At 35.5% G+C, this 18,484-nt stretch overlaps 2 protein-coding genes across 2 annotated transcripts; both read left to right on the forward strand.

The window, feature by feature from the left end:
* The first annotated feature begins 14,691 nt into the window (after positions 1 to 14,691).
* LOC112743202 (L10-interacting MYB domain-containing protein-like) lies at positions 14,692 to 15,690 on the forward strand. The gene is made up of 2 exons (XM_025792408.1): positions 14,692 to 15,033; positions 15,121 to 15,690. The coding sequence occupies exons 1-2, from the start codon at positions 14,692 to 14,694 to the stop codon at positions 15,688 to 15,690; spliced, it is 912 nt and encodes a 303-aa protein (XP_025648193.1).
* Positions 15,691 to 15,886: 196 nt separating this feature from the next.
* LOC112743203 (uncharacterized) lies at positions 15,887 to 17,312 on the forward strand. Its single transcript, XM_025792409.1, has 3 exons — positions 15,887 to 16,336; positions 16,521 to 16,632; positions 16,843 to 17,312. The coding sequence occupies exons 1-3, from the start codon at positions 15,887 to 15,889 to the stop codon at positions 17,310 to 17,312; spliced, it is 1,032 nt and encodes a 343-aa protein (XP_025648194.1).
* The last annotated feature ends 1,172 nt before the right edge of the window (positions 17,313 to 18,484 follow it).

Here is an 18,484-nt window from a genome sequence, read left to right on the forward strand (position 1 = left end):
CAGAGATAAGGAATCTAAAAGAAAAGAAGATCGACAAGGGGAGAAAATAAAAAAATACCATAATTACACTCCCCTCAGAGCATCCCTAGTCGAAATATACAAAGAGGTCTGCCATACAGAAAAAATTCCCTCAGCATGGCCCCTCAAAGGCAAAAGGGGAGGAGGAAATCGGAAGGAATATTGTGAATATCATCGGGTCAGAGGACACGCTACCAACGAATGCTTCGACTTGAGAAATATCATAGAAAAATTGGTGAGGGAAGGAAAATTAGATCGATTCCTGGCCACCCGAGATGATGATCAAAGAAAGAGACGAAGGGATGAAGATACCGAACGAACAGAGCGATCACCTCGGACACCAGAAAGACATGTCCACATGATACATGGCGGATTTGCAGCAGGAGGGATCTCCAAATCCTCTCGCAAAAGGTATCTCAAAGAAGTATATCATGTCGAAGGAGAGGAGGAAGCACTCAACATCCCAGCGATAACATTCACTAAGGAGGATGCGTCCGGCGTCATCACAGGACATGACGATCCCATGGTTATCACCATCATATTAGCAAATGCCAACCTACACCGCACCTTAATAGACCAAGGGAGTTCTGCCGACATCTTATTCAAAACAGCCTTTGATAAACTCGGCTTAGAAGAAAAAGAACTTAAAGCATATCCAAACAGTCTGTTCGGGTTAGGAGATACCCCAGTTCAACCACTAGGATACATACCACTACATACAACCTTCAGAAAAGGGGACCAATCCAGGACCCTCAAAATAGACTACATCGTAGTCGATGTAAGTTCAGCTTACAATGCTCTCATAGGTCGGACAACACTCAACCAACTCGGAGTAATAGTCTCGACCCCACACCTATGTATGAAATTTCCAACTCCAAAAGGGATAGCCACGATAAAAGGAGAAGAGTTCCACACAATCGAGCTGGGCGGAGTTCAACGACGGGAAAATCTTCGCCCCCAACCAGAGGGCGAGATAGAAAAAATTCAGATCGGGGATACCTCGGAAAAAACAACTAATATCGGTACAATCCTCAAAGATGATTTAAAAGAATTGCTAATACAATTCTTACGAGATAACGTCGACCTCTTTGCATGGAAAGCCGCAGACATGCCAGGCATAGACCCTAAACTAATGTGTCATAAGTTGGCAATCTATCCAGGATCTCGACCGGTGCAGCAGAGATGAAGAAAGCTTGGGCCAGAGCGATCCCAGGCTGTGGAAGAGCAAGTACAGGCACTGCTGGAAGCCGGATTTATAAGAGAAGTCAAATACCCACTATGGCTAGCCAACGTCGTCTTGGTGAAAAAGTCGAATGGGAAGTGGCGAATGTGCACCGATTACACCGATCTCAACAAAGCTTGTCCAAAAGATCCATACCCACTCCCAAGTATTGACGCCCTGGTAGATGCTTCCTCTGGATATAAATATCTCTCGTTTATGGATGCATATTCGGGATACAACCAAATTCCCATGTATCCACCAGATCAAGAAAAGACCTCGTTTTTAACACCAAAAGCGAACTACTGTTACATCGTGATGCCCTTCGGTCTCAAGAACGCAGGAGCTACTTATCAAAGACTAATGAATAAAGTTTTCTCGGATCACATCGGAAAGATCATGGAGGTCTATGTGGACGACATGCTAATAAAAACACAAAGTGAAGAGATATTATTGTCCGACCTGGCTCAAGTATTCGACATCATAAGGAAGCATGACATGCAACTCAATCCCGCGAAATGCACCTTTGCAGTAGAAGCGGGCAAATTCTTAGGTTTCATGCTCACCCAAAGAGGAATTGAAGCCAATCCAGACAAATGTCAAGCCATACTCAACATGAAGAGCCCAACCTGTGTCAAAGAAGTACAGCAACTCAACGGGAGATTGGCCGCTCTATCCCAATTCTTAGCAGGAGCCGCGATAAGATCTCTTCCCTTCTATGCTACTTTAAGAAAGGGAAAACAGTTCGAATGGACAATAGAGTGCGAACAAGCCTTCCAGGACTTTAAGAAGTTCTTAGGACAGCCACCTATCCTATCCCGACCACGAGTAGGAGAACCACTCATATTATATCTCGCAGTGGGAAGCAGGGCAGTAGCATCAGCACTAGTCAGAGAAGACGAAAATGGACAACAACCCGTCTACTTCATTAGCAAAGCACTGCAGGGATACGAGCTGAACTATCAGAAAATAGAAAAATTTGCCTACACTCTCATTCTAATGTCTCGGCGACTCCGCCCTTACTTCCAGGCCCACACCATTAAAGTTCGAACTAACCAGCCCATAAAAGGAATATTGCAAAAAATAGATTTAGCGGGCAGAATTCTACAATTGGCAGTCGAGTTGTCAGAGTTTGACCTCCAATATGAAGCTCGGACGGCCATCAAATCACAGTATCTGGCCGACTTTATCGCAGAATTCACAGATGTCCTAGAAACCCCCACAGAATGGAATCTTTACGTGGACGGTTCTTCAAACAAAACTGGAAGCGGCGCAGGTGTAATAATAGAAAGCAACCAAGGAACCCAAGTTGAGCTCTCCCTCAAGCCGGGTTCCCGGCCTCAAACAACCAAGCGGAATATGAAGCATTATTAGCTAGTTTGAAACTGGCTAAAGAGGTCGGAGCTCAAAAACTCAACATTTACAGCGATTCACAAGTGGTCACATCACAAATAACAGGAAGCTACCAGGCCAAAGATCCCACCATGAAAAAGTATATGGATAAAACCAAGGAACAGCTCGGACAAATTGGGGAGTATAAAATCTGCCACATACCCCGCGAACAAAATGCCCGAGCTGATGCACTCTCAAAACTAGCCAGCACCAAACCAGGAGGCAACAATAGAAGCCCCATCCAGGAAACGTTGCAGAACCCGTCAATCTTGGAAGAGGAAAAAGTCCTGACGATAACAAGTCGGGACTAAGGATGGATAACCCCCATAATCAACTACCTCAAAACAGGAACGCTCCCCACAGAAGAAAAGGAGGCAAAGAGGTTAAAAAGGGAGGTACAGTACTACACCATCATAAACAACATCCTGTACAGAAGAGGAATATCAACACCTTTACTAAAATGCGTGCCGACCTCCAACACAAGGGAAGTGCTAGAAGAAATACACGGCGGCATTTGTGGCAATCATCTTGGAGCACGAGCTCTCGCCAAAAAAGTACTCCGGGCGGGATTTTATTGGCCAACTCTACAGAAAGAAGCTACAGAATTTATAAAGACATGTCCACCATGTCAGAAACATGCCAACTTTCACATCGCCCCGCCAGAAGAGCTCATCAGCGTGACCTCGCCTTGGGCGTTTGCAAAATGGGGACTCGATCTTCTCGGCCCCTTTCCACAGGGATCAGGACAAGTTAAATTCCTCATAGTAGGGGTAGATTACTTTACAAAGTGGATCGAGGCAGAGCCCCTAGCCAATGCCACCGCTCAAAGAAGCCAGAAATTCTTATACAGAAACATTGTCACGAGGTTCGGGGTTCCATATTCAATAACCACAGACAATGGCACTCAATTCACAGATGCAGGCTTCAGAAAACTAGTAGCCGACTTGAATATAAGGCACCAGTACACCTCCGTTGAACATCCACAAGCCAATGGACAGGCCGAAGCCGCTAACAAAGTCATACTGGCCGGATTAAAACGGAGATTACAAGATGCAAAGGGAGCCTGGGCAGAAGAGCTTCCACAGGTCCTATGGGCATATCGAACAATGCCACATTCCACCATGAAGGAATCTCCCTTCCGATTAGCATACGGAATAGAGGTGATGATTCCAGTAGAGATTGAGGAAGGGTCGCCTAGAGTAATTCACTACAATGAGGAAGCAAACTCCCAACTTCAGAGAGAAGAGCTCGACTTGTTACCCGAAATCCAGGAAAGAGCTCGGATCAGGGAAGAAGCTCTAAAGCGCCGAATGGCTTCCAAATATAATCAAAAGGTAGTGCCGAGAAGTTTCGCAGAGAATGATCTCATCCTAATCCGAAATGATATCGGAACAACTCGACCAGGAGAAGGAAAGCTGGCAGCAAACTGGAAAGGACCCTACCGAGTTGTAGAAGTACTTGGAAAGGGCTACTACAGATTGTCTGAACTCGATGGGCGAGAGCTTCCCAGGTCATGGCACGCCTGCAACCTAAGAAGGTACTACAGTTAGAAGAGATAAAAGATCTCATCATTGGATGCACTCTTTTTCCTGAAAAGGTTTTTTAATGAGGCACCAAGTTGAGACTCAGACAATCCCATATGTATATATTTGCACTTTTCCTTTAAATAAAATACATTTTAGATATCCTACAAAGATTTCAAGATGCATTAATCTGAAACATTCATCGTCCGATTATAAAGCAACAGATCGGCAGAAAGTGAAAAACAATTTCACTGCATGATCACGATAAAGACAAGTCGTCCGATAAAGGTGAAAACGCGATTCACCCAAAGGACGATCTAGAGATGACAACCACTTTCTACAAATCGGCAAAGATGAACACAGAATAATGTAAGAAGTTATCGAAAGTGATCTAAAAAAGAACCTGACGAGGTCTTACGGATCGCTAAAATAATAACTTAAAGACTGGTCGAAAGAAGTCGAACCAAGTCAACCCAAGTTATAAGTAAACCCTGGAAAGAGGTCTAGTCAACCCTATTAAAGAGGATTACTTTAACTTAGAAGGGCCCGACATAACAAAGTCAGCCCAAAATGAAAAGTTATCAAAGTAGTCCCTGAAAGAGATCTGACAAAGATCCAAGAAAGAGGACTACAAAAAATAACTTAAAGGAGACCGATATAACCAAGTCGGACTCCTACTACTGAAAAGTTATCAAAGTAGTCCCTGAAAGAGATCTGACAAAGATCCAAGAAAGAGGACTACAAAAAATAACTTAAAGGAGACCGATATAACCAAGTTGGACTCCTACTACTGAAAAGTTATCAAAGTAGTCCCTGAAAGAGATTTGACAAAGATCCAAGAAAGAGGACTATAAAAAATAACTTAAAGGAGACCGATATAACCAAGTCGGACTCCTACTACTGAAAAGTTATCAAAGTAGTCCCTGAAAGAGATCTGACAAAGATCCAAGAAAGAGGACTATAAAAAATAACTTAAAGGAGACCGATATAACCAAGTCGGACTCCTACTACTGAAAAGTTATCAAAGTAGTCCCTGAAAGAGATCTGACAAAGATCCAAGAAAGAGGACTACAAAACATAACTTAACGGAGACCGACATAACCAAGTCGGACTCCTACTACTAAAAAGTTATCAAAGTAATCCCTGAAAGAGACCTAACAAAGGTCCAAAAAAGAGGATTACAAAAATAACTTAGAAGGGGACCAACGCAAAGGAATCGGTCACAAATACAGAAAACCGAGAAACAAGTTGGACCTATACAATCACAGCCTCAAAGGATCCAAGATACAAGCAATAAAACAAAGTAATCCAAGGAGGTCGAGCAGCAAGATTTCGAACATCAATAACAAAAAAGATGTCAAGTCAAACAACTACTTTTACTTTATAAAGTTATAAGGCCTAGAAGGGCACCAAAACCTACCGTGAAGAGATAGCAAGTTACTTTTTATTTTTCAAAATAAAAAGTTGATAGATAAGCAACTAGGAAGCGTTAGCAAATAAATAAAAAAGTTCTAAAAGAGCCCACAAGCCGGGCCAACTACACAAATTTTCAAGAAGAGATCAGCAAGCATCAGGAGCCTTCTTGGCAGCATCAGGACAAGGAGAAGGAGGGCGAGTCTGGATCGGCACAGCATCCACAGTTCCATCCTCCCGATTCAGGATCTGGCAATCCGAGTCGGGCACAGCAGGAGGAACCAAAGAGGTCGGTACTTTGGTAGAGGACACAGGGGGAGGAACAACATCATCATCATCACCCTCATCATCAGGGACAATCTTGCCATCCCTGACAATATTATCCAGGCTAAAAAGGGTGAGGTCGGCCTCGGGAGCAATGACCTGAACTTGCTCCCTCAAGTTCTCATAAGCAGCAGTCACGCTGCCAACGAGATGACTTTGGAGCTCAGCATAATCTTCCCGAACACTGTCGAGCTCCCCCATCAGGCGCATCACCTCCCGATAAGATGAAACGTAACTCTCCTTGTGCATCAGGACTGCATCCTCAGCCAACCTCAAAGAAGCCGCCAGTGATTGAGAACTCGCCTCCTCGTTCTTCAAGTCCTTCTCCAGCTTGGCTACCTTTATCTCAAGTTCCTCCTTCAACTCTTTCATCCGATCAAACTCTTGTTTTGCCTCCTCCATAAATGCTTTAGTAGCGTGGAGAGGGAGATTCTGAGCAGTCCGATATAGGGAAGCCGACATATACACCATCTTCACGTGATTTCGGGCCATAAATTCCAAGTGATGGAGGATAGACACATCGTCCATGGAGAGAGCGCTGTAGGGACCGATTTGTTGATCCACAAATTCAATGGCATTAAAATCAGGAGCATCGAGGTCAAAGGGCTCAGCAGTCTTTTGTTTTTTATTGGGAGGAGCAACAGAAGGAGCAGCAGAGGTGGCATGAGGATCTACCAAACGAACTCGGGGTGTAGGGATTACCTTCTTCACCCCGGGGGAACTCTACACCGATGGCTTCTCGCGCGCTTGGGAGGATCCCTCCCCAGCCGCCTTGGCAGCAACATTTCTGGCAGCAGTCGCCCTCTGCGCCCTCTTAAAAGCTTTCATGGATTCACTATTCTTCATTGCCTCTGCAAATAAAACAGAAATCCAGTTACAAGTCGGACAAGTCGGAAAGACAGCTACAAGCAACATAAACAGATAATAAAGAAAACACAAAGATACCCAGTTCAATTTGAAGAAGAGAAAGATTGGTTAGAAATTTCTTTGTGTCAAGATGGGGAGGTTGACCCCAACGTTCTTCCAAGATAGTCACAAAGGGTCGCTCAGCATCATCCAACATCTCCCACGAATACCTGGAGACCCTCACGTCTTTTTGCCATTCCAAGGGAAAAGCAGGTTCATCATTCTCATCCAGGAAAAAGGGCCGAGCTTCTTCAACAGCTCGGACCTTGAAAAAGTAGTTTTTAAAATCACGGAACGACTCGTCAAACATGGAAAAAACCTTCTTTCCTTGGGTAGAACGAAAGGAGACCCAAGCTGACTTCTTTTTTACCACACCGGGCTTAGTCAAGACAAACAGATAGAAAAAGAGAGATTGGGAAGCAGGAATACCAAAACCATTGCACAACAATTGGAAAATTTTAATAAAATCCCAGGAATTAGGGTGAAGTTGAGAAGGGGCAACATTACAAGACCATAACAGGTCGGTTTCAAAACGGGTAAAAGGAAGAGTGATACCCAGCTGACCAAAGAAAAAATCATAAGCATAAAAGAAAGGGCGACCATCAACAACCCGAGTTGAAAAGCAGACTCTCTCATCAGAAGAGGGAGGGACAAGTTCATAGTTCTTCTCATCACCAGAATTACTACAGACACTATGAAACTGCCTAAGCTGAGCACAAAATTCAGTGTCAACCAGCGAGACACACATGAGAACCATGGAGTCCACCCAATCGGCCATACCCGCGGGAACCTAGGAAGGCATCTCTACAACGTTATTTCGGGAAGACATGAGGTCAACTAAATCCTACAAAAGAAAAGAAGAATAGATTACTTAAAAACATCTCGGACCGGGGGCAAAACATCTCAACGGGCGGATCAAAAAAAAAGGGAAAACCCCAAGACTCAAGACAAAAGTCTCGGGGCATCCCTGAGAGGCAGTAAACAAGCAAGGTCTTTTTAATTATTTATACAGCCTACATCCCAACACTCATCAAAACAAAGGAAGCAAAAGTGCAAAAGGTCCACCCTCCTACAGTTCATCAGGAAAAGCATTGCTCCTACAGTTTATCAGCGGAAAGCACTATTTCTACAGTTTATCAGAAATTCCAAAAAGGACCAAGCGGAAAAACAGCAAAGGCGCAAACTTTTTCAAAATCAAGCAAAAAACCATTCCCAAATATCATCCACGCCAAACAGAGATAGTTAAAAATACAACCTTTTTCCAAAACCAGATAAAAGCAACCTTCAAATAAAGGACGGAACAGAAACTGTTTTGGCAAAATTCAAAACAAAAACCAAAGGAAACGGAGCACTTGAAAGCAATTAATGAGGGTATTAAAACCCTCGCATATTCCCAAAGCGTTGATATAAAAGTGCGCGCTTTTAAAGAAAAACATTTCACATTCAAAAGGGCTCTACAAGGAAAGGAATTGACAAAATGCTTGAGTTCGCTTCGCTAGACCGAAGTCAAGGACTCGACCTCAACAAAAAGACGGAGCTCAAGCAGGGGCACTGTTCATACCCTGGGTCGAGCTATCCGACTTGGGATGATTGGAGACAAAACGACCGACCTGTTTAGGTCAAGCGGACCGACTTCTTTACGAAGAACTCGGCCAAATCGACAAGAAAGCCCAAAAAGGGCCCAACTCAAGGAACAACAGCCCAATCCAAAGGCAGCCCAAGCCTATAGAGAGAGGGGCGGTTCCGTTGAAGATAAGCTGACCTCACCCAAAGATAAGATAAGATAAGATAAGATAACTAACTTATCTTATCTAAAAAGGTCACTCCACACCATTATAAATGCACTGGAGCACCCAGGTATAACTCATACTCTGATTCTACATAACACCTGTTTAATACCCATGCTAACTACCTGCGATAGGACTAGACATGCATCATCCTTGTTTGAACCTTTGCATTTGGTTGTGTTTGCTTGTATTACTTCTCTGTGATTGTGTTGTTTGACTTGTTTGTATGTTGGTCTGGATCTCTTTCTTGAGCTATTAGATTGTGAATGTATTGAGGTGTTTAAGAATTGATGTTGTGATTGTTGAGGTTTAATTATGTGGTTGAGAAATAGTTAATATGAAAGTTTTGTGAATGGGATTTTGTTTTAAATTCGGAAATTTAGAAGAAAGTATTTAGTTATCTAAAGTAAAATTTAAAAGTATTTTCAGGGGTTGGTAAAAATATAGTTCTCTTAAATAAATGGATTATTTGCATTTTAATTTCTATTTTTACGGCATTTCCGTTCCCTACTGAGAACGTGTGGTTTGTTCTCACCCCAAAATCTTCCACTCTTTCAGTGACAAGCTTGAAGGTTCAATATGAAACTGCGGATGAGTAGTAGATTTACTTGTGATTCCTGTTATTTTTATAGAGTTCTCTCGCCCTTGTTGCTTTAAGTTTTATTTTATCTAGAGGGATAGGTATTGAATTTATTTGTATAGCACTTATTATTATTAATAATTATGTGATTAATATTATTTGAAAATCTTTGATATGTAATTTTAATTACTAAAAATAATTTTCTGGAATTTTCTATAAAACTGAAATGCGATATCGAACTAAAAGCTCAATATTAAATAGTTAATAAGGAAAACAGGTTAGTAATGCCTTACTTTTGTCACGATCATGACATGCTAAAAGTTAGGGTGTTACAACTTTACGTTATAACTCGGCGTTATACATTACAATCAGACATTATCACTTATTAAAACCTATTAATTGCTCTTCAATTCAGATGATCAATAGAAACGTAATCGACCTATTTTATCTCACCTATAAAGGTATGATATTTTATCTTCAAAGGGGACATGGAATTCTCAATACTGACTTAAGCTTCGGAGTGCCTTTACAGGTACACTCCCCCTTGTTTCTTGCTCAAAGCTCTACGCGATTGGACATCCCCTCGGAGTAAAGCTCGGATTATCATAAAGCTCAAAGGTCGGCACCGAAGATAACAACTCGGTGTCGATTCCCAGAGACCGAGCTCTCCCTCCAGGTATCCATACAAGAACATAACCTAAAATAAGTATTGAATTATTAACTGATAATTTGATAGATGGAATTGTGAAAAGTATATAGAGTTACTTTATTGTTGGATATTGTGGTGTTCGATTATATGTGCCACAAATGTAGTTGTCTCCTTTTTTATATGCTTTTTTTTGACACTTTTCATATTCAATATAGTTTCATCCAAATTTATCATCAATTTCATTTATTGTTGTTAAAATTGTGAAGATCTTTTCCTATTCCAATATTCAATGATCTATGCTAGGGAACCAAAAGGGTATTAGCCAAAAACCAGCCAAATATCTTTGGGTGAATCCAAAATCTCTACGAGTTAATATATATAGATGTTTCTTCTGCTAAGTATCAGAATGTTTCTTTTTCATACTAAATGGATGTTCTTTTATATTTTTTCAAATTTTTTTGTATTGCAAATGTGAATGTCTCTATTTCTTTAAAAATTTCATATTTTTTTTAAATTTTATAGATATTTAATTATTTTTGCTAAAATATAACTAGATATTTCTTTTGTTAAGTATTCGGATGTTTTTTTTCATATTAAATGAATATTTTTTTATAATTTTGTAATTGTGTAGTTTGCAGTCTCTTTAATCATCAAAACAGCACCTAATATCCCAAAACGCAGAAAACAACGTCTGCAACAAACCCCTAATTACAAACATGTATGTTAAATACAAAATAAAAACTCCATCATCCACCATCCTTCTCACTAACATTATAGCACCATCCACCTTTGAATCCATTCACTTCCCTCCCCACCTTGCTTACCACCCCAACGATCTCGTGCCCCGGAACAACCGGGTACCTAGTGATTCCCCATTCATTTTTGACGTAGTGAATGTCCGTGTGGCAAATCCCGCAGTACAAGATCTCTATGCTCACGTCATTAACACCGTTCTCCCTGCAAACAAACTAACTAAGCTACAAATCCAAATACATTCAAAGTATGTATTAAATATGTATATACCTTCTTTTGAAAGTGTAGGGGGTTATGTTGCCAGAAGAATCATGAGCAGCCCATCCAAAAACGGTTTGTGTGTGATTGGGTGTGGTCTCAGCCATGATCCAAGAATGAATTCCTGATCTACTTGTTTCTACTTTCTACTGATGATGTGGATTGGGTGTGGTCTCAGCCATGATCCAAGAATGAATTCCTGATCTACTTGTTTCTACTTTCTACTGATGATGTGGAGCAGCATTGGTGAGAGAAAAAAGTGTGTGTGATTGTTAGAGGTGGGTAGGTTAATGTGAGAGAGAAGACGAAGGCTTTTATAGGTTTTAATTAGGTTTACTTAATTAATTTTAAATTTTTTAAATTTTGAATTTAAAAAATTTAAAATTAATTATTAATATAAATTAATGTGGTTTTGTTTAGTTTTTGGCTGATAACCTATTGGTTCTATATACTTTTCCATATTCAATTTATGTTATCATTAGGTATATGGTATTTGAGTAAGTATGAATGTATGATGCATGTTGTGAGTTTTTTTTGTAATATCTGATCATCAGATTCCTATTACATGGCCATTAGATTTTGGATAGTTATTCGATTTCTAATCATTCTATTCTGAAAATTTGTGTTGACATTGTCTTGGTTTGGTATCTCCATTACTTTTTTTTATGTTGATCACTTATGTTTAGGATTTTTTTTATATTTGTTAAATTGAATAATTAAATAAATGAATTAATTTTTGAAAGACTTTTTAGTTATGAAATACCCATAAGCTAGTTGTGTGGATTCTTCAGTTTGTGAATTAATGTAGTTTTTTGTATTCGAAATTGTACTATTCGAATAATCACCTAAAATATTATAATATAATATGTTATATAAAATAAGATTGTGTTGTATTTGTCTCATTTAATGTATTATATAAAATATAATTCTTTGAACTAAGAAAAATAATATATTTAAATTTTTTGAAACAGATCGTTTCTTTGTATTCACTAACCATTATTGATGTGAGTGTCATAATTTTTGGCCTTTTATTTGTGTTGTAATTTTTTTATTTATCTGATTTGAAAGATTTCTCCACAACGTGACTTTCAGCTCAATGTTCCTAAAATTATTAGTATTTTATTAATAATTATATATATAAATGAAAAATAAATTGTTTGTATATTTTTTTACTCTTTAAGTATCAATTCCATTCCTCATATTTTTGTGGGTTTTTTTTTAACATCTACTTATTTTTCTTCTCTTAGTGCATGCAGTTTTCCAATGACATCTACAATAAAAAGAACAAAATTGTGTAGAAATTTTTTTGAATAAATTATTTTTAATAAGAATAATTAAAATAGTATAAAGTAAAATTACTTGGTAATATTTTTCTTTGACCTACTCTATCAGACAATGTCTCAAGTGATTCACATTCAAAATAGTGTTGGAGAATATTCAAAATTGGATCTTTAATTTCTTTCATAATAGTTGTGAGTAAAAAGTTTGCTTTCATTGTACCTTTAATTGGTCTATAGTCTATAATCCTTCTTTAAATAGTCTATGGATTTTTTTATAATATAGATTTTTCCTTCTTGTAACAAATATTTGAATTTGTTCATCATATTTTTTTTCACAATTACATAAAGAAGTGTTCCCTGCAATGTTAGTAAATCATAGTTAATAATTAATTAAAAAAATTGATTACATATATTTTTTTAAGTTATTAGAAAAGGAACAATGAATAGCATATTGAAAGAAATATAATTTTAACGATATTAAAATACAATTATATATAAAGTATTATAAAATAATATAAAAAGTATAAAAAATAAAAATAATTAAAGTATTTTTTTGATAAATTCAATTTAAAAATATAATAAATATGTTTATTTTGTACATTTTCATCTAATATAATCATTTCTAAATAAAGATGCTCCTCTTTATTTGTATGTGTTAATGTTTTTCATAGATGAACCATGCGAACTTTGATAAACCAATTGTCTGTTTGTTTAGTGATATTGTCTAAAGAATGATGCTCCATTGAGTAAGTTTGAGATATTGTGTAGTTCGAAAATAAATTTTTTGTGTTAAATTTGATGTTGCTTGAAAGAATAGTGATAAGAGACTAATATAAGTAGTTCAAATATTATGAAATTTGAATATTTGTAACGTAAAATTTATTTTGATTAATAATATTATTATGACATTTATAATATGGATATTTATTATATTTAATGAATTATTTATAAAAATTAATAAATTAATTATTGGAGTTATAAAATTTTTTATATTGTTTATAACTGTAAGATATAATAAATATAGAGATATGGATTCAATGTCTTTTTAGTTTACAAATTTAGTTAGGCACTATTAATTTTAAATTATTATTTTGTATTTTTCTGTTAATTTAGAAATAATAATTGATTTGATAAAAATTAAGTGGTTGATTCTAAAATTTTGTTAAGTCACTAAGGCAGCGTTTGGTTTGAGAGACATAGACACTGAGACATATGTTAATGTTGCAACTGTGAGAAGTGTTGAAGTTAGTCCCACATCAAAGAAAGCATGGAAGAGTTGGGAGTTTATAAGATGAGAGACCCATTTACTTGACACCTTAAGGTTTTGAGTTAGATATGGTGTCTTCTCATCTTATGTTCTCTCACTTAATTCCTTCCCGAAGTCTCTCTAGTTGTCGAGAGCTCAGATTTTTGAAAAATACGGAAGGACACGGAGACACTAATACTGGTTTGGTAAAGCTTTTTCAGGAGGTGCTTGTGCTTTTAAAAAGCACAAGCACGTCATTTTGCGTTTGGTAAATTAAAAAGCTCAAGTGCTTGTACTTGCGGCTTTTAAAAGTTAGGGGTGCTTTTGAAAGCACTTAGGAGGGAGCTTTTCAAAGCTGGCTTATGCTTACCAAATTTTTTTCATTTTCCCGCACATATTTCCCGCTATTATATTGCCATTAAAATCTTCATATATTTCTAACTTCTCTTCCTAACCTTCATAAAATCTAACACAATCTTCATATATTTTTTTATTTTTCAACCTAATCTTCACAAATTTCAACACAAATACATTTCTATCACATATTAGGTATGAACTTCTATCTATTTATATTATTTTTTTTGTGTTAATTTTGTATTTTTTCAGTAGATCTATTATGTTTGTTTGTTTTTTTCTGTTCTTTGAAACGGAAAGAGGTTGACATGGTTTATGAAAACCAATCATAAAATTTTTTTTGCATGAGCATTAGTCCAAATTATAATAACAACATGTATATACATATGTAAATATAGATATATAATCATAAGAGTAGTTTATTTGAGATATGTGTCCCATTTTTTATGATCTGTAAAGGTGAGCCAATATACATAGGTGGGTAATGGACGTACCCAGTACTAACATTGGATTACATACAAATTTTATTATTGACTAATGATAAATCTATTTATATTAGTACAGAGAATAAATCAAGTAAATATGTTAATTATTAGTCTCTAAAATTTGAGTTAGTATCAAAATAAAGTGTTAATTGATTCAATTAGAACTCCAAAATTTGATTCATGAATCATATTATCAGTTTATTGTTTCTTGTGATTTTTTTTTCAAGTAATGTTAATTAATTATTCTATGATTCTTTTGTTTTTATAATATATCTGGTTCCTGTGTTATTATTGGCCTACTAGAATAGAATAATATTGTATGTTTATTAGTCTTATTAATTGATAATAATACTTTATAAAATTTATTATTGTGTACCACATAACAAGTATTTAGGTATACCTGACTTAAAATTTTATGATTTACTTTGTTTTCAATCTTTCAATTTTTGTATGAACTTATGGAATAATTTTTGTTATCATATGATAAGTTTGATGGATACAACAATGAATTTGATCACATCTGAAGAGAAAAATGATGGAAAAGAAATTGCACAATGGAACAAAAATCTAGTAGACATCTTTTGTGTTTTGTGTGTGAAAAGTATTGAAGCTGGTAGCAAACCGGGCACACATTTTGATACCAAAGGTTGGAAACAATTGATAGTTGAATTCACAAAAGCTACGGGAAAAGAATATAATAGAAAACAATTGAGAAACAAATGGGATCAGTTGAAAGTAGATTGGAAGAATTGGAAGCAATTGAAAGGGAACGAGACTGGACTTGGATGGGATTCTGCTAAAAAGACAATTGATGCAAGTGAAGAGTGGTGGGCTAAAAAATTAGCGGTTAGTATTCTTAAGCTTAGTTTAGTAAGCATAGTAGCATACATATTGATATATATAATTAGTACTAAGTATCAATATTTTATGTAGGTTATTCCAAAGGCTAAAAAATTTAGAAAAGAAGGGATTCATCCAGATTTTGAGGCAACATTGGATAGGATGTTTCAAAGAACAGCTGCAACAGGAGAAGACGCTTGGACTCCATCTTCCGGAATAGTTCCTTCTTCAATTAAGAAAGATACACAACTTGAAGATAGTGAAGATTCTGATATAGAGCCTGAGTCTAGTGTTATAAACATTAAAAGAAAAATGAAAAATTTCACTAATGCTAATACTTACAAGAAAGCAAAAAAAGTTGGAGGTGCTCAGAAATTATCACACCAAATTGATAGACTTTGTGAGGCTGTGGAACGTAGGAGCTCCAATAAAAATGATACTTTGGGACCTAGTATAACTCAAGCAATAGAAGAATTGGATGCTATACCGGATATAGATCCACTTGGACAAATTTATATGTTTGCAACTCGACTCTTCTTGGATAAAGATAAAAGAGAGCTGTTCGTTGCCTTAAAGCATAAAGAAGTCAAAATTGCGTGGTTAATGAACGAAAAGAATGTCCAAGAGGAGAAGGAGAATAATTTATTTACAAAGCTTTTTTAAGATTTGTTTACATTCATTTTATAGACCATGAGTTGTGTCTGCTGTTTACATTCATTTGCTTGGATTTGTTTATTTTATTTGATCTTCTTTATTGCAAATAAAAATTACAATACTTTTCTTTCTTGATATATTATTCTATTTTTTTTAATCTTTGTGTTCTTTCTTTTAATATAATTATTATACGGTGTATTGGAATATGGAAATTGATTATGATGAAGAGGAAGAGGAAGAATTTGATCGAGTTTTAACTTCCACAGCATGTTTGGTCTTCCAATATTATAATAAGTATATCTATAAAAGATCATGCATGACTTCTACACAAACAGGAAACAAATGGCTTAAAGAGATATTAGAAGGGAATAATAGCCGTTGTTGCAGCATGTTTAGGATGGAAAAAGATGTTTTCAAAAGACTATGCTATGATTTGAAAACAAACTATGGTTTATGTGCCTCAAGGAGAATAAGTGCTGCAGAAATGCTAGCAATGTTCCTATTTGTACTAGGAGGTGGAAACTCAAATAAGTCAACTAAGGAGTGGTTTCAACATTCCGGTGAAACAATAAGTCGAAAATTTGAAGAAGTGCTACAAGTTGTGTGCAAAATGGCCATAGACATTATACAACCAAAGGATCGTGATTTTAAAGAAGTGCCTACAAAATTAAAGAATGATGATAGATATTAGCCTCACTTTAAGGTAATTTATATATTATTTATTTTAAAAAATATTATAAATAATTACCAAAAAAAGTATTATCTTTCATTGCATGTGTTGGTATTAAATTTGCTTTATAGTATTTGTAAAATTAATGTTCTAATCATGTTAATCATAGGATGCAATTGGTGCTATAGATGGAACTCATGTGCCAATGATTGTGTCTACTGAAGACCAAATTCGATTTATTGGTAGAAAAGGAATTCCAACCCAAAATGTTATGGCTGCATGTAATTTTGATATGGAATTTATTTTTGCTTTGGCCGGTTGGGAAGGGACAGCTCATGACACAAGAGTATTTTTATATGCAATTGGTACATCTGAGTTGAACTTTCCAAAACCTCCACCAGATAATACTTGATTATCTTTAAGATTAAATTATATACTCCATATATAGATTTAATTTCTTATCATGTTTTCTTTCATTTAATAATATACAGGTAAATACTATTTAGTAGATGCAGGCTATCCAGAAAAGAAAGGTTATCTAGGACCATACAAAGGAGCAACATATCATTTGCCAGAATTTCGTCGTGTTAATGGACCTTCTGGATACTACGAAATATATAACTATGCTCATTCTTCACTTAGAAGCGTGATAGAACGTACATTTGGAGTTTGGAAAAAGAGATGGAAAATTTTACGAGATATGCCTAGTTTTAGCTATAAAAAACAAATTCAAATTGTTATTGCATCAATGGCTCTGCATAACTACATTAGACGTTATTCTACAAGTGATCGTAAGTTTAAAAAATATGATCAGATGGACGTTGAGCTTGAAGAAGAAGATGGATATAGCTATGAAGGTGAAGCTGAAAATGGAGTTGAAAAAGTTGGAGATGAGTTTCTTGGAACTATGGAGATGGTTCGAAATAATATAGCATCAAGTTTGATTGGTGGAAAAAATTAGATTATAGTAATTTAGGTAATTTAATATTTTTAGTAATGATGTTTAGGATAAAATAAATTTTTATGATACTTATATAAAATTTTAAAGTTAAAAAATAGAAGAATTTATTTATTATATTTATGTTTATTATGAATTTTTTATTTTAACATTATTTTATTTTAAAATATTATATAAAATTTTAAAGAATTTGAAAAAAGAAATTATTTTTTTGTTATAAACATGTTTATTATAATTTTTTCAACTTTTAAAAGCTGTTTTACCAAACACAATTATGGTGCTTGTACTTATTAAAAGCCATTTTTAATTTGATTTTACCAAACGTAAGTGCTGCAGCTTTTAAAAAGTTGTCTTTTAAAAGACAGCTTTCATAAGCTACTTTTAAAAAGCAAAAGCTTTACCAAACTAAGCCTAAATTTGTGTACCTCCAATTTGGTGAGACACTAAGGCACAACTTGTGAGACACTAATTTTTTACTCTTTTCCCCTTACACCTTAGAGTTTTGAGTTGGACACAGATTTTTGAAAAACACGGAAGAACACGGAGACACTAAATTTGTGTACCTCCAATTTAGTGAGACACTAAGGCACAACTTGTGAGACACTAATTTTTTACTCTTTTACCCTTATTGAAATTTTAAAATTTTTCCTCTTATCTCCCTAAACCTTTCTTTTTTCTCTTTCTCTTTTAGATTCTACAACTAAATTTATCTTTTTATTTTCTTCAAGAAAAAAAATTGTACATTTAATTTTTTATTTATTTAAATTTTGATTAATCTTTGATAAATTCTAAATTTTAGTTTTCTATTTTTTTTAGAAAAAAATATATATTTAATATTTAAATGATAATTTAAGATGATATTAGAAGAAATAAAAAATATTAAAAGAGATAAAAATTCAATGGTAATAACATGCAATGTTTAGAGTAATGGATGTACAGTAATAATAGTAAAATTTATAGTTGAACGAAGGATAATTTAATCTTTTTTAAATATGTGTGTCTTGTTTTTTATTTTTATCAAACACAATATATCAATACAAATATTTTATGTCCATATCTTTAATGTCTATATTTTTTTGTTTATGTTTCATCATATACATCTACTAACCAGAGAATAAAGTTGTTGACATGAAAAAGATGTCTTAAAAAGTATGGTAGATTTACTTTTATATATT

The sequence above is a fragment of the Arachis hypogaea genome, chromosome 14, assembly GCF_003086295.3.
Source record: "Arachis hypogaea cultivar Tifrunner chromosome 14, arahy.Tifrunner.gnm2.J5K5, whole genome shotgun sequence".
Classification (NCBI taxonomy): Eukaryota; Viridiplantae; Streptophyta; class Magnoliopsida; order Fabales; family Fabaceae; genus Arachis; species Arachis hypogaea.